At 47.8% G+C, this 15,757-nt stretch overlaps 1 protein-coding gene across 1 annotated transcript in view; it reads left to right on the top strand.

Annotated features, from left to right (window-relative positions):
- The window catches only part of CPLX4 (complexin 4), a 32,216-nt gene that overhangs the window by 7,566 nt on the left and 8,893 nt on the right, over window positions 1-15,757 (top strand). Inside the window, exon 2 of the mRNA XM_022584362.3 lies at window positions 3,004-3,091. Within this exon, the coding sequence (XP_022440070.1) occupies window positions 3,004-3,091 (88 nt within the window). The remainder of the gene's footprint in view (window positions 1-3,003; window positions 3,092-15,757) is intronic.

Genomic DNA, 15,757 nt, shown 5'->3' with positions numbered 1-15,757 from the left:
AAATAAAATGTGTAAATGAGAGCAACTATTACAGTGAAAAAAAAGATGATTCCAAAACTTGGAGTCAAGAAATAGAAACCAGTTTAGCCACCTGAAAATGAAAACGGAATTTATTTTAAGGCAAATCATGCTTCATGCAAAGATGCTTCACCAAACCCATAACAGAAATCCCCCCAGGCCTCATATGGGCCTGAACCAGGACCAGAGCATTGCTGAGAAGCCACGAGCCCTCGTTTTCAGTCTCGCCGTGGCTTCCACCTCGGTATGGCTGCTTTGTTCTTTCGGGGCAGTCAGCCCTCTACTTGGTCCTCTACCCAAACCACGTGGCCAGTGAAAAATGGCAGCCGACATCCCCCGAATTCACCCATTACAGCTCGAGCCACACTACTGGTCTCTTTCTCAGTCCCAAACCCGAATTCCCAGAGAAGAAAGTCCATTTATCCAGCTTGGTCCAATCCTGTACAGCCAGAGGGCGGGGCCAGGTACATAAATATAGCCTCCAATAATGCACTTCTTTGGGCAGCTGGGAGAAGAGGTGGTGAATGTGAGCTTCACAGACGTCCCTGAAGGTGTCCACTTCTCTCTGGATCATCTTGAGCAAGGGAGCCCACTTCAAACCAGCACCATCACAAGTCCAATTAGGCCGCCCGCAGGGCATTATGGAAATCCATACCCTACCTTGTTTGAGGATGCCTCCCTCCAAACAGGGAAGGGAACACTGAACCTAAGTTGGGGCTTAGAAGGTGACCTTGTTTATTTTATTTTATGTTTTTACATTTTTACTGGAGTCTGGTTGATTGACAGTGTTGTGAAGGTGACCCTGTTCAGCTTGTGTAAGAATCGCCAAGGGAGTTTGTTAAAAGTGTTGATTCTCAACTGTGGGGCTACGATGGAAGCAGGGAGATCATTTAAACGGCCAGGGCCTCTGCAATCAAGTGGGCCGGCATAGTATTTATGATAGAGAAAAGTGGACAGGCCATTTCCATGCCGGGCAGTAGAGGCCCAGGGAGATTGCTGAATTCAAGAGCAGCTGGTTTAAACAGTGCTTGAGAAAAATTAATCTTCCAGCCAGTGATATGCTGGAGCTGACCTACAGCAGCCTGCACTGACTCATGAAAGCTGACTGTGTTCATCTCTCCCCAATTCCTCATTCAGCGACATCAAGTTGATAGTTTGAAATCCGCCTGGGTGGGAGTATTTACACCATGGAAATTGGCAAGTTCTACAAACAGCTTCTTTCCCCAAAGAGCTGGTTGTGATACGTTTGCCAGCACACCACTGCTTCCAGCTCTTTTGATAGAATACTTTAGTCAACAGACTACTATTTAAAGAATCACTGCACAAGATACGGTATGGAGTAACAGAATATTCGTGAAGCTGCTATAGTTAAAATGAAAGGGATGGTTATGAGAGACGCTGGGAAGAAAAAGTCTGCAAGACTTGGTGGTTTATAAATGGCAACAATGGGAAGAGAGGAGCAGATGTGTTTTCTCCCCTGGACGAAGGCATCGTTTCCAGAACACATCTCTCTTTGGTAAGATTACAGAGAGAACATTTCACAATTGGATTCCCTGCCGTATGTTTAAATGTCCCTGCTTCAGCTGTCAAGGATTTCAAGTGCTTTTTAAAAGTTCCACATTATTGTAGCTCAGAGTTCTGAATTCTATCACAATTTATTGGTGAAATTAAATGAACAGAATAATAACTGAATCTCAGACTCTCAGTCACTGAGTGTAACTGTCTTGTGGAAACACAGCTCTGCAGAGATCTGAAGGAGAACATCCTTTAAAACTCAAAACTGGTGACTTCCCTGGTGGTCCAGCGGTTAAGACTCCACGCTTCCACTGCAAGGGGCGTGGGTTCCATCTCTGGTCAGGGAACTAAGGTCCCGCATGCCGCATGGTGTGGCCAAAAAAAAATAAAAACTCAAAAATGTCTTCCACTTTGGGAATGTTGCAGAATCAAGGCAGCATGGGGTGGAGACGGACTCAGACCTTAAATAGATACGTGGAAAGTCCACATGAGGGTTTAATAAAGGGCATCAGGAAAGGAAGTAGAAGGAGATGCTAGGGGTTTGCTCCAAACATTTTTTTCTGTAAAAATAAGTGTTCTGTAGAATTTAAAACTTATGTCCCAGGTACAAACTATTATGTATAAAATAAGCTACAAGGATATATTGTAACACAACACAGGGAACACGGCCAATATGTTATAATAATTATAAATGGAGTACAACCTTTAAAAATTGTGGGAAAAAGGGGGGAGGGGGAAATTCCCTGGAAGTCCAGTGGTTAGGACTCTGTGCTTCCACTGCAGGGGGCACGGGTTCAATCCCTTGTCAGGGAACTAAGATTCCACATGCCACATGGTATGGCCAAAAAAATAAAAATTGTGAATCACGATATTGTACACCTGTAACACAATATTGTACAGCAACTATATTTCAATTTTTTGAATTTAAAAAATAAATAAAACTTATGTCCCAAGAATGACACTCAACATCCTTTGTCACAGCTCATACACCTAGCATTTCTAGAAGAACTAAATGTGTTAACCCCTAATAAATATAATAAAATAAGAAACAAAATGATTTTTAAAATGTAGCTTCTCTCCACAATGCAGTCGGACTGGGAAGCTGCATTCTTAATGAGCGCTCCGGGTGATTCTGACGCTTGTGGTCTCAGGTTGTACTTAGAGAAACATAGTGAGGTCGGGTCTACATCAGGAGTAATCACCCTGCCCCTCCCCCGGGGTGCATCAGAAAGAGATTCCCAGAACTGAGCTGTCTTTGGGATTTAGGGTCTGTACTGCGTTATGATAGTGGAATGACAGACAGAGAGGCAGAAATTTGGGGATGTAGGAAAAACTCCCCTATTTCCCATTTGTCTGCCAGCAGTGGGAACTAAGAAGGTGTGTCCCAGTGTCTGGCTCCCCTGAGCAGCGGCTGGAATGGCCTTAGCTCTCTTCGTCCTTTGATCCTTTATTCTATTCTTTTACTTTTAGGATGGAAAGAGATGCTGCATTTACACAAAAAAAGGCAGAGAGGGCGTGCCTCAGAGTTCACCTCAGAGAAAAATACAGACTCCCAAAGGTGAGACACTCAACACAGTAAACATCCAGTCATTTTTTACGTAATAAGAAATGGAAAGTGTTTGATTATCAGCAAAGGGTCACACTCACGGGTATATATATATATATATATATATAACATGTATATACACACACATAGATGTACATATATATAATACATAAATATATTTATATGCCTTAATCGTAATTGAGGTATATGATATAGTGAAAATAGCATTGAACTTGTTCATAAAAACTAGATTCCAGTCTATTAACCTCTGAACTTGCATTTCCTCTCAACAAAATGGAGTAATACCTGTTTATGTAAATTTATCTAAAGACTATAGAACATTTATATATAAATGCACAATGGGGATAATCATCACAGCTGACATTTCTTGAGCTCCTTCCTAAGTGCCAGGCACTGTTCTAAGTGCTTGGCACATATCAATTCATTTAATCCTCAGGACAGTCTTGTAAGGTAGGTTTCTTAGAGGAAACAGAGGAAGAAAGAGAGTAACTACCCTCCGGCCAAGGGCCATGCTGCCAGGCAAAACAGAGCCCAGGGTCTTAACTTCTATGACATTCTTCCTCCACGTCAGAGGAACAATCCGTTCCTTCCTTTTGGAGATGATGTGGTGGTGATGGTCATCACCGAGCACCTGGCTGAGAGGACAAACTCCTGTGGGCTTTGGTCAAGTAGCTGGTCTCCAAAAGTCATGGGTCTGACTCGTAAACTAAAAACTGCTTGCAAGGACTTCCCTGGTGGCGCAGTGGTTAAGAATCCGCCTGCCAATGCAGGGGACACGGGTTCAAGCCCTGGTCCGGGAAGATCCCACATTCCGCGGAGCAACTAAGCCCGTGCGCCACAACTACTGAGCCTACGTGCCATGGCTACTGAAGCCCGTGTGCCTAGAGCCTGTGCTCTGCAACAAGAGAAGCCACTGCAATGAGAAGCCCGCGTACCACAACTAGAGAAAGCCTGCGCATAGCAACGAAGACCCAACGCAGCCATAAATTAATTAATTAATTAAATTAAAAACAAAAAAACCAAAAAAAAACTGCTTGCAGTGCCCTCTACTGCACAACTGTTTTACCTTTGCCTGGGAGGTGGGAACAGGATATGTTGACATGATCTGGCACAGGGCTCGGATGCACTGCTCCAGGGCTTGTATCCAGGGGTGACCAAGGGCCTAGTTCCCTGCTCCCGACTCGCATCTCATTTCCCCTACCTGGGGATCGCCCAGCTCCTCTAAATGACTCCACCTCCACCTTCTGGGTTGGCTGTCCAACTCCCCCTTCCAGAGGGGCACCCTCCCTGAGAGAACATCTTCCACCTGGAGAAGCCAAAGAGATCCTTCCAAAGCACATGGTCTTCTCGCAGGGATGAGAGCCAGCGGGCTGGGCGGTTTAGAAAGTGCAGCTAAACCAGTTGCTTCAGTGGGTCCCCTGCAGATCCCTGGGAAAACTGACTTCAGAAGCTGCAAGCTGTAAACAAAGGGAGCGAGCCCATTGCCCACAAGGTCACTGCTGAAGCCACTGAAGAGGTATAGAGCCCCGCGCCCGGGAGACATTGATCCTAAGACGGACGTGCTCACTGAGGGGGGAAAACTCACAATAAAATTTAAACTCATGTTCATTTGCAGCCAATGAGTTTCGAAAAGAGTGCCTTGCTTTTTGCCCACCTTATTCCAGGTTAGTACTTTTTCCCACCGGGACTGCATTTTGGGAGTGTGGAGCACTTCTAACACGGTCCCTCCGCTCCTGTTGCCTGAATTTCCTGAAGCTCCCTGGGATGGCCAGGCTGTGTTTAGCAATGTGACAGCAGATTCCCGCCGCTCAACTGAAGCCCCGCCCTCCCGCCTCCCGCCTCCCGCCTCCCGCCTCCGGTATCTGATGAAAGCACCACACATCTCGTTTGGAAGGAAGCAGGAATTAAGTGCACTTGCGTGCTTGCGCACACACCCACACACACCATCAACTGGCTGTGTCTGTTCCAGAAAGGTGGGGCTTTTTTGTGTTTTTTAAATTTTATTTATTTTTGGCTGCGTTGGGTCTTCGTTGCTGCACGCGGGCTTTCTCTAGTTGCGGCGAGCAGGGGCTATGCTTCCTTGAGGTGCATGGGCTTCTTATTGCGGTGGCTTCTCTTGTTGCGGAGCCCGGCCTGTAGGCGCGCGGGCTTCGGGAGTTGTGGCTCATGGGCTCTAGAGCGCAGGCTCAGTAGTTGTGGCGCATGGGCTTAGTTGCTCCGCGGCATATGGGATCTTCCCGGACCAGGGCTGGAACCCGTGTGCCCTGCATTGAAAGGCGGATTCTTAACCATTGCGCCACCAGGGAAGTCCCAAAGGTGGGGCTTTTTAAGAATACATATATATCTGTTGTTGTTGAGGATATATTTTTGACGACTGTTCTGTTGTTTGGTGAAGATATAAGGAGAACTGGCTTTCAATTCTGGCTCTGACATCTGCAATCTCAGATGTTTTTTTAATATATCTGAGCCTCCATTTCCTCATCTATAAAATGGGGGCAGTGATACCTACTTCCTGAGGTCTTTGTCTGAGATAATAAGGTGTGCCTGACAAGGCGAGTGCCTGACGAGTGGAAAGCGCTCCATGGATGATCGCTCTAATTGCTGTTATTATCTCCATGCACAAAAGTTTTATTTCTTGATAATAACAACCAGGGGTCTTGGAGGCCTGGGGTGGGCACCCTGATGTTTGTAAACAAGGCAAGAATTGGAGGTCCCTGCACCACAAGTATCTGAGCTTTGTTGGTGAGTCCACGGTCCTGCTCACCTCAGTTCTCAGGGGTGGACGCCTTCGGGCTTTGTAAAATGAGTTTGATGCTCTTCAGAGAAAAAATAATTCCCAAATCTCTGAGCCAAGCTGTCCTTTGAAACAAGAGCCTTTCCAACAGAAACTATGGGAAGAAGGGAGAATTATAGCCACATAACGTACAGATTCATATCCTCCCTGGAGCGATAGTGACTCTATCTGCATAGGCTACTGCTCCCTAAAGCCAGCTAGAGGAGGGGGACCCCAAAGAAATCTATACATTGTTAACGATGGAGCCCAGTGTCTTTCGTTGCCTGGGTTACTGCTGCCCGTGTACCCATTTTTCTACAGCTGTTTCAAGTGCACAATGCATGAGAGCCCACCTGATGTTTTCATAGACCCTGAAGGAGACCTTTGAGTTCATCTAAGAATCTAATGCCGCGGCCTCACTTTAGACCCGAGGAAACTGCAGCCAATGGGGGATGGGGGTAGGGGTGCTGTGGTTAAGGGACTTCACAAAACCCAACAGCTGTGGAGTGACAGAACCAGGATTGGAACTTGGGCCTCTCAACCACACAAAAGAGCATCTTAACACACAAAAGGATTTGGATGTAGCTCCTTCTGGCCCCAAGGCCTCTTCTATTTCTACTCTTAATATTTGAGGTGTCCCAAAAGTTTTAGAGTGGTTTGGAGTTCCATGTGGTTTAAAATTATCCTGAGACTTTGGGGGAAACCAGCACTGCTCACTATTTCAGCAAAGTGTTGCAGAATCCGTCCCCCAGAGGACCAGGTGCATCACTTTTCCTGCCCCTGTGTCAGCTGATGGCTTGACCGGAGACCTGGGAGTTGCTGACGCAGTTCCAACACAATTCAAGTAAACAGTGATAGTGTGACTTGAAAGCATTCCACGTGTCATCCTTCACTGCAGAGTTTACTTTCTGGTGGAGGCCTCCCTAGGGCGCTTTATAACATGGCTGGATTTCGTAAAAATGGATGCTACGCATAATGTTGCAAGACTTTGCTTATGGTGTGAAAAACCCCAACAATACAACTGCCTCTGCTTTTTTGTAAGCACATGATATTCTATCTAATGCAATGTGCACTATTCATAACAATGGTAATTAATAGGAAGAATGCCATAAAACGTCACCTGGATCATATTCTGCCTTGTCCAGTTCTCACCAGATGTGGCTGACACCCCAACCTCAATGCAGGCCTTGGGCTTGGAGTGCAGACCTGCCCCACTTCCTTTGCCTTGAGTGGCTGTCACAAGTTACATGCTCTCCTCCCACCCCTCTGAGGCACAGGGTGCAGGGGGCCTTCGACAGCACCCATGGCTGGAAAGGCGCAAGGAGGGACAGACACTTTTCCCAGGCCAAGATCAGCCCAAGGGTGGCTGCTTCCTGTCTGTGCAGACAGGTCACTCCTGTCCAAGCCAGATTCTGGCTTTGGTGTGGTACTCGTGGTAGGAGCCGCTGCCCGCACAGGGACAGGAATCTGGGTCCTTTCAGCTCCCTGGTGTCCCCAAACGCAGCCACAGGGAAATGCACCCGGGCTGCCCCAGAAGAACCACCCCTCAGATGTTCTCAGTTCTCCCCTGGGGACTGTGTGCTGTAGCAAGGGCCGTGGTGGTGCTGAGGAACAGAAATAAATTTCTGGACATGACTTTTTTTTTTTAAGCCCATTCTTTTGATATTAAGGACCAGATTGTACATTTTGTTCTAAAGCGGTCGCTGCACTAGCGAGCCTGGAAAGGCCTGGTGGGCTCTGCTATGAGCACCTGTCCCGAAGCAGGAGGTGGCAGCACACTTGAGGGACAGTGGCGGGTACAGGCTGGGAGGGCAGTGTCTGAGCAGCGGGATCCTCCCCTGGCACGCTGGGAAACAGCTAGAAAACCAAGCGCTGTAGCTGTCTCCGCAGCAACCAGGATGGTGAGAGATTTTAAAACGACTGACTGTAATTGAGGAAGCACTGAAGGAATTGGAATATTCAGCCTTGAGAGGAGATGACTTTGGGGAAATGACGACCATGGGGGATAGTCATTTCCCAGGCCCAGAATGTCATGCTTTGGTTCTAATATTTGTATCAAGCCAGCTTCTCTAGAGGGGCCCATGCTGCTGGCTGGTATGGAACCGGCTGTAACTCTTAGGTCTTTCTTTAATTATTCAGAGGAACCCTTCATAGTGGAACCTTTAGAAAGCCTTCTTAAAAGCATCATGGGAATATAAGTGGTAGGTTTTCATCTCCTAGTTATTCCAATAAGGAGCAAAGAGGCCCAGGAAGGCCAGGCAGTGCCCATGGGCATCACTGTGATTGGGAAAGGCCAAGGCCATGGCAATGTGTACAGTGAATTGGAGGGAAAGGGATGAGGGGCTGGCTGGTCAGTACTGGACCCTTATGGCAGCCTGGACAGGGCTGAGGGTGGCCTGGGCCAGCGAGGAGGTGGGGAAACAGATTCCCAAGTCATTCCTTGTATCCCCTTCATGGGGCTTGCCATCTTGATTACTGCACTTATTGGATTACTCATCTGATTACCACGATTAAAAGATGGTCATCATGGTATATATAGACAATGGATTGTTATCCAGCCATAAAACAGAAGGAAATCCTGCCATTTGCGACAACACGTATGGACCTTGGTGACACGATGCTAAGTGAAATAAGTCGGACAGAGAAAGATCAATGGAGATCTCACTTATACGGAGAACCTAAAAAATCCAAGCTCATAGATACAGAGAACACGTTCGTGGTTGCCAGAAGCAAGGGGGTGGGGGGGGGGCGTGGAAAAAACTGGGTGAAGAGGGTCAAAAATACAAGCTTCCGGTTAGAAGGTAAATAAGTCCTGGGGATGTAATGTATAGCATGGTGACTGTTTAAAGAAAAAAAAAAAGGGACTTCGCTGGTGGCGCAGTGGTTAAGAATCCGCCTGCCAGTGCAGGGGACACGGGTTCGAGCCCTGGCCCAGGAGGATCCCACGTGCCGCAGAGCAACTAAGCCCATGTGCCACAACTACTGAGCCTGCGCTCTAGAGCCCACGAGCCACAACTACTGAGCCCGTGAGCCACAACTACTGAAGCCCAAGCGCCTAGAGCCCGTGCTCCACAACAAGAGAAGCCACCGCAATGAGAAGCCCGCGCACCGCAACAAAGAGTAGCCCCCGCTCGCCGCAACTAGAGAAAGCCCGCGTGCAGCAACCAAGACCCAACGCAGCCAAAAAAAATTAATTTTTTTTTTTTTTAAAAAGGTCATCAAAAGACATGAGTAGGACAGACATGGTATCGTCATTAGCAACGACCATGACCTCAGGATAGGCGGGCACATGGGAGAAGCACACACTCCGCCCCTTCTTCTGGCCTCTCTAAACTCTTCCCAGGGCAGGTGTGGATTCCTACACTGCCGCGGCACTTTGGCTGCTTGGTCCCAGGGTCTGAGCTGCATTTCTCTTTTTTTTTTTTTTTTTTTTTTTTTTGCGGTACGCGGGCCTCTCACCGTTGTGGCCTCTCCCGTTGCGGAGCACAGGCTCCGGACGCGCAGGCTCAGCGGCCGTGGCTCATGGGCCCAGCCGCTCCGCAGCATGTGGGGTCTTCCTGGACCGGGGCACGAACCTGTGTCCCCTGCATCGGCAGGCGGACTCTCAACCACTGCACCACCAGGGAAGCCCTGCATTTCTCTTTTTATTAAACATTTTTGATATACAGAAAAGCACATATCATGGGTGTACACTCAATGCATCATCATGAAACTCATGCAAATCAAGGGACTTGCCCAAGGACTCAAAGTTCCCCTGAGCCTCTTTGGTCTTTTCCCAGTACTTCTTCATGCTCCATTCTTCCCCCACCCCCTCCAAACCGTGTGTCTCCACCCAGGATGGCAGACTTGAGAACTGAACACAACCGTCTAACAAAGAAAATGGTGCTGGGCGGAAAGCAAGGCTCACCAGGACCTTATTGGGCTCCTGATAACAACCTTCCCTCCCCTCGTGGTTTGCAGAATCCTCAGCCCTGGTGCCATCTTATAAAATCCATGTTGGGTAAACAGCCGAACTAATAGTATTAACAGCCCACAGGCGGTTGGACACATTCACCAGGTCCTCCAGCTAACAAGGGGGAACCCCTGGGGGCCTCATTCACAGTTCCTCACGGTCACTTGCAGCAGTTACATAACCGGCAGGAGCCGATTCTGGGCCCGTCCCCTCACCCAGGCCCAACAGAGAGCGGATTTGAGGAAGATGTCTTCCCAGGAGCCGTCAGGTCTAATGAGGATAACTGTGTCACATTTTGGAATTAGAGCTGTATTTTCTAAAGAAATTATTTGGCTGGTGTTTCCTGTGAAAAAGAGTTTCAGTCGATTGCCAACGGAGCAAAGGAAATGTGACCTCTGAAAGGAGGAGTGTAGCCCTGGTGTCCGGCAAACAGCACAGGCCTCCTCTCCGGGTTTATTGTTCACCGTCAAGGTCAACCCCGTTGGTCGTACCCTTGTCTTTTGATGACCACTTTGCACTCATCACATAAGGAGTCAAATAAACGCAAGCATCAAATCACAGTAATCGGACGTGTTTGTGGGAAAGTATATGTGTCGTGAGGACGTTCACATCCACCCTTATGTTGGTTTCCTCTGGTTTTCAAATTCCAGGTAATCAGGGGACTTCAACTGCCTAAAGTAACCCATGATGTTCATGTTAGATTTAGGTCTCATTCCACTAATGATCGTCTGTCCTGTGTCTTCAGGGTTTCCTCCCTATGGGCCTCTCCTTTTTAAAAGAGGTCAAGTCTCTCCCAACTAAAGCAAACAGCACTTTGAACGTGGCTTTCTGGGCATCTTCCTAAATGACTTGTTCTCTCTGCTCTGCCGAAGGCTGCCTCCTGCCGACGCTCGGCGGTCGGTCTCAACGCGGTAGATGGTTCCTCTCTTTCCTTTGGGGACCTCCTCCTGGAGCAGCTCTTCCTGGGGCAGAAATTTCTTTGCCTCCTTTAGCTCATTGCTTCCTCCTTGGAGCCCTCTCTCTCCTCAGCTTCTGGATACGATCCTTCTCATTCTCCTTCTCCTGAAACTGTTCCTTCTCTGTCTCTTTCAAGGGTTACCCTTCCCCTGACTGCCCCCAAATTTCCGAATATCCCAGGGTGCTTCCTCCATTGCCCTTTGTCCCACTCAAGCCATCACATTCTCCCTGAATGGCTGCGTCTTCTATTGCTTTCAGCTGCCACTTAGGTGTTGATGACTCCAATCTATCCCGCCTTCCTAGACCTTCTCCCTAAATTTCACCGCTGCGTCCACCTCTGCTCGGGCACCTCTTAGCTCAGATCCAGAACAGACACCGATCCTCCCCCAGCCCTGCGCCTCCTGCAGGCTCCACCTCCACCGAGGGCTCCCCCCCAGCACTCCCCCTGGAGTCACGCTTGCCTTGTCCCTCCTCCTCCAGCCCCACATGCAGCAAAGCACCAGGTCACCGTCATTTCACCTCATAAGTCATTCTCAGCTCATCCCCAAGTGCAGGGCTCGTCATTTCTCAGCAATTTTACTATAATACGTCAAGTAGGTCGTTGACTTTCTCTTGCTTCCCTCAGAATTGCAGAGTGAGGTTTCCAAGATGCAAACTGATTCTGTTCCTCCCGTTTTATATATATATATATTTTTTTAATTAATTTATTTTTTATTTTATGTATTTATTTATTTTTGGCTGCGTTGGGTCTTCGTTGCTGCGCGCAGGCTCTCTCTAGTTGCAGCGAGTGGGGCTACTCTTCGTTGCGGTGAGCGGGCTTCTCATTGCGGTGGCTTCTCTTGTTGCAGAGCACAGGCTCTAGGCGCGCAGGCTTCAGTAGTTGTGGCACGCGGGCTCAGTAGTTGTGGCGCACGGGCTTAGTTGCTCCGCGGCATGTGGGATCTTCCCAGACCAGGGCTCGAACCCGTATCCCCTGCATTGGCAGGTGGATTCTTAACCACTGTGCCACCAGGGAAGTCCCCTCCTCCCCTGTTTTTATTAAAAAAAACAAAAAAACAATGAAAGTTTACCATGACTTTTCAGAATAAAGTCCAACCCCCTTGGCCTGTACACCATGATGTGGCTCCTAACTTTCCAGCCTCACTTCTTGCTACCCCTTGCCTGGACTATACTACTCTCCTGCTTCGCGTCCCCTACACCCTGCTCCCTGTGACCTCTTTCCTTCCTGTAAGACGTTGGTCTAGTGCCACTTCTTCCAGAAACTTCCATGACCTCCCTCCCCTCCCCCTCCTCCATGCTCGCGTAATACCTGAGTGCATGTCTCTTATGCCATCTTTCCAACCCGAATAGTCTCACCTGCTGGATTGTGTGCTTCTTAACAAAGGGGCTGAGGTTTTGTCTCTGTCATCAGGGCCTTGCATGGTGTCTGACATGTAGAAGCTGCACATACACACACACACATGCACGCACACACACATACATATGCACATACTACACACAAACACATAGACACACACACACACACACACAAGGCTTGCTGAATGATTGATGTCATAGGGAAAAAAGGAAAACAGAAACACACCCAAAGAACAAAGTATCAAAAACAGCAGAAGGAATCTATCAGCCATAAGAGTTACATTAAAATCAATTTTCATGAAAAAAGCACGACTGGATTCGACATTATGATTTTGTATAAAATACAGAATTACTTTATATAATAATTAAGATGTCATATTTTTTTGCAAATAGAGGCAGTAATACATTTTAAATAAAGCCACAAGATTTTTCTCTGAAAACAAAGGTGCCCCTCTTTCTAGCCAATTCAAAATGTATATGTAAGTCAAGCCAAATTAATAAGAGAAAACAGTTCCACAATGAACCCTAATCCTATTAACAGAATTGTCAGTCTAGGTTAGTCATTGAAAAATAATGTCATGCTCCCTGCTGAGCTATACGATTTAGTTACACCTGGTGTTTGTCTGCTGTATTAAGGGCATCGTTCACTTTGAACAAAGATGAAGATAGAAGAAAATCTATCAGTAGAGTTTCTTTAAATGTAGTGCATTGAAAGCTCCATTAGAACTGAATTTGAAAGTTGCCTCTTATAAACAGATTGGATTTTGTGAAGCTTTCTTTGCCCACCTCCTTCAGATCAGGGGCTCTCAGGGCTGCCTGGCCGGGTCCCAGACACTGAAACCTCCTGCTTCTGAGCAGCTGTTTCTGGTGGCAGCACAGGGAGGCCATCAGAGGCCCGTTAGGGGCTGTCCCTTCCTGCTCCTCCCTTTGCTGCCCTAGTTCAGTTGCTCCTTTTACTCACGCCCTTGAAAGAGCCGTGGATTGAAGGTCCTGGGGGAACCTGGGAAGGGAAGAAAGTCATCGGATTTGGATGTGTCGCTTAGCCGCACTTTCTCACTTAATCCTCACAGCCACCCTGGAAGGTAGGTAGATATCATCTCCCCTCCATAGATAAGAAGAGTGGCTCAGAGAGGGAATGGGACTTCCCAAGGTCACACAGCTGGTAAATGGCAAGATTCAACTCCAAGCCAATCCGACCCACTGGCCACATTTTCCTGCGAGACCTGGCAGCAGGGCTGGTTTCTTGTCCCCTAACAAGCAGAATGACATTTATGCAAGTATCTTCACCTCCCAGGACCTCGGTTTCCTCATCTGTAAAGGAGAGGCTTGGACAAGCGGCCTCTAAGAGCTTCTTGAGTTCCTCTGGAACATCTGCGTAAAAGAAAGAAGTTTAAGATGTACACAGTGGGAACATTTCATCCCACGAGGGGCCCTATGTGTGCACCCTCTCAATCAAACATTAAAAACTGACGGCTGGGAGACTTCCCTGATGGCGCAGTGGTTAAGATTCCGCGCTCCCAGTGCAGGGGGCCTGGGTTTGATTCCCTGGCCAAGGAACTAGATCCCACATGCATGCCGCGACTAAGAGTCCTCATGCCCCAACTAAGGAGCCCGCCTGCGGCAGCTAAGACCTGGCACAACCTAATTAATTAAGTAATTATTTTAAAAACTGAAAACTGTATTCGAGGAGTCAAATCCACAGCCTCTGTCCCATTCTGGGTGTGCTGAGGGCTCTTTAAGTAGCTAAAGAGGGAAAGACGGTGTGGTATAGCAGAAGTTGCAGCTAGCAAGCCCGGGACAAGGTCTCAACACCAACTCATGCGTTAGAATCACCCAGGGAAGCTTTTTAAAAACTCTATTGCCTGGGTCTCTGCCACAGATCCCTAGAGCCAAATATGGGGGTGGGGCCTGACCATCGTGGTTTTCGACACTTTACAAAGGATTCAGAGGTACAGAGAGGGGCGAGAACCACTGTCCCCAGGGAGAAAACATGAACTCAGTTCTTCAGCAGTATCTGATCAGAGCAAGGATGAGGCTTTCTGCTGAAGCCTAGCCCCCAAGGGCCTCACACCCACCTCCCTCCTGGTCCAGCCCGAATTCCTCCTTGCTTTCGGCAAAGCAGGCCATGCTCCCTTTTCCTCTCTATAGGGGCGTTTTTTGACTGGCTGTATCCTTCGATCTACACGCCACCCTCCCAATGTCTTGTAAGCTCTGGCAGGATGGGAGCCAGGGGATGCTGTCACCTTGCCTAGGGGCCAGCGTGGCTGCCTCACTCATCACCAGGACAGTGAGGGGTGGTTTGTGAAAACAGGTAACTGCTGACATTGGAGATCCTCAGAATAGGTAAAGCATCAAATATCAGATCCACTCGTCCATGGGAAAGAAATCCATTAATCCAGCGGTTTGGTATCCTGTAGACCAAAAACAAGGAAACAAACCAAAACCAAATCTACCTTGTATCAAACAGACTGGTATGTGCTTGTACACCAAGCTTGACTGACTGGGCTCTTAAGTGGTAAATACTCAGCCTTTTGATCATATAACCGTGTAAGATAGTTTATCATCATATCTCCAGTTTGGTACAAGATGAAGTCCAATTTATCAAGATGAGGATGTAGGAAGTCTGAATCCAGGGTCGTGCTTACCCTTCAGAGAAAGGTCAGAAATCAGTCACAGGGAATAGCAATGCAAGCTATGGGGCTATTTAAATAATGGGGCATTCAGCACTGGCAATTAAGATTATAAATCTGGTTAAAAAGCAAGAGATTAAAACTGATTCTGGTCAGCCAGCATAAAAATAATTAGCTCTTAACTGCATTAAACAATAGCGCAAGTTGATAAGCTTTCTAGAAAAGAGGAGACTTCTGAAACAGAACCCCGAAGAATGAAGTATAGCCTATAGTTCCTCTTTATATGCTGGGTCACTTCACTTTTTCCCTCACTCACTCACTCATTCATTCATTCATTTATTCACCTACACCACGGTTCTCAGCGCCAAACTTCCCCTCCCTCCCTGGAGCTGATTTGTATTGGCTGTAACTGCGTTTGTGCTCGTGGGCTGTGATGAGGCATTGCTGCCTTTTCCTGATGCGTGAACTCTGTCAAAATATTCCTAGCATTCCCAACCTGGAGCAGCAGAAAGTCAGGAGAAGACTTTCATTGTGTGGATGGTAGACAAGGTCCTATCGGCAGGGTGGTTTGTCATGCAAGGGAGAGACAAGGCCCAGGGTCCACTGTATAAATCCCATAGACGGGCCTGAATTGCTTGCTCTGTCCCGATTTTTTTCTTAAGGGCTGGTACTCTCCCACCCTGTCTTTCACTGTGCACGCCTCCTTTCTCCCAGGGATCCTTTCAGCAGGGATCTTGACGCCGTGCTGCGCTTTTTCCTCTAAAATATTAATAACCACAGCTACTGTTTGTCCAGAGCTGAGACGCTTACAAGGCCGTTTCACAATATGTCTCGTTCAATCTGCTCAGTAATCCTCTGAGGGTCCCACCTGGTGGGCATCAAATTGTAAGGTGACTTGCCCAAGGTCATGCAGTGGGCGAAGGACAGAACCGGTCTCCCGACTCTAAATCCCACAGTCTTCCCACTGTCATAGCCACCTCTGCAGGATA

The sequence above is a fragment of the Delphinapterus leucas genome, chromosome 14, assembly GCF_059928025.1.
Source record: "Delphinapterus leucas isolate spDelLeu-1000000601 "Yukka" chromosome 14, BTC_Dleu_Yukka2, whole genome shotgun sequence".
NCBI classification, from domain to species: Eukaryota; Metazoa; Chordata; class Mammalia; order Artiodactyla; family Monodontidae; genus Delphinapterus; species Delphinapterus leucas.
Note: the sequence above shows the minus strand (reverse complement) of the source record. Positions and strands in the feature narration are given on the sequence as shown.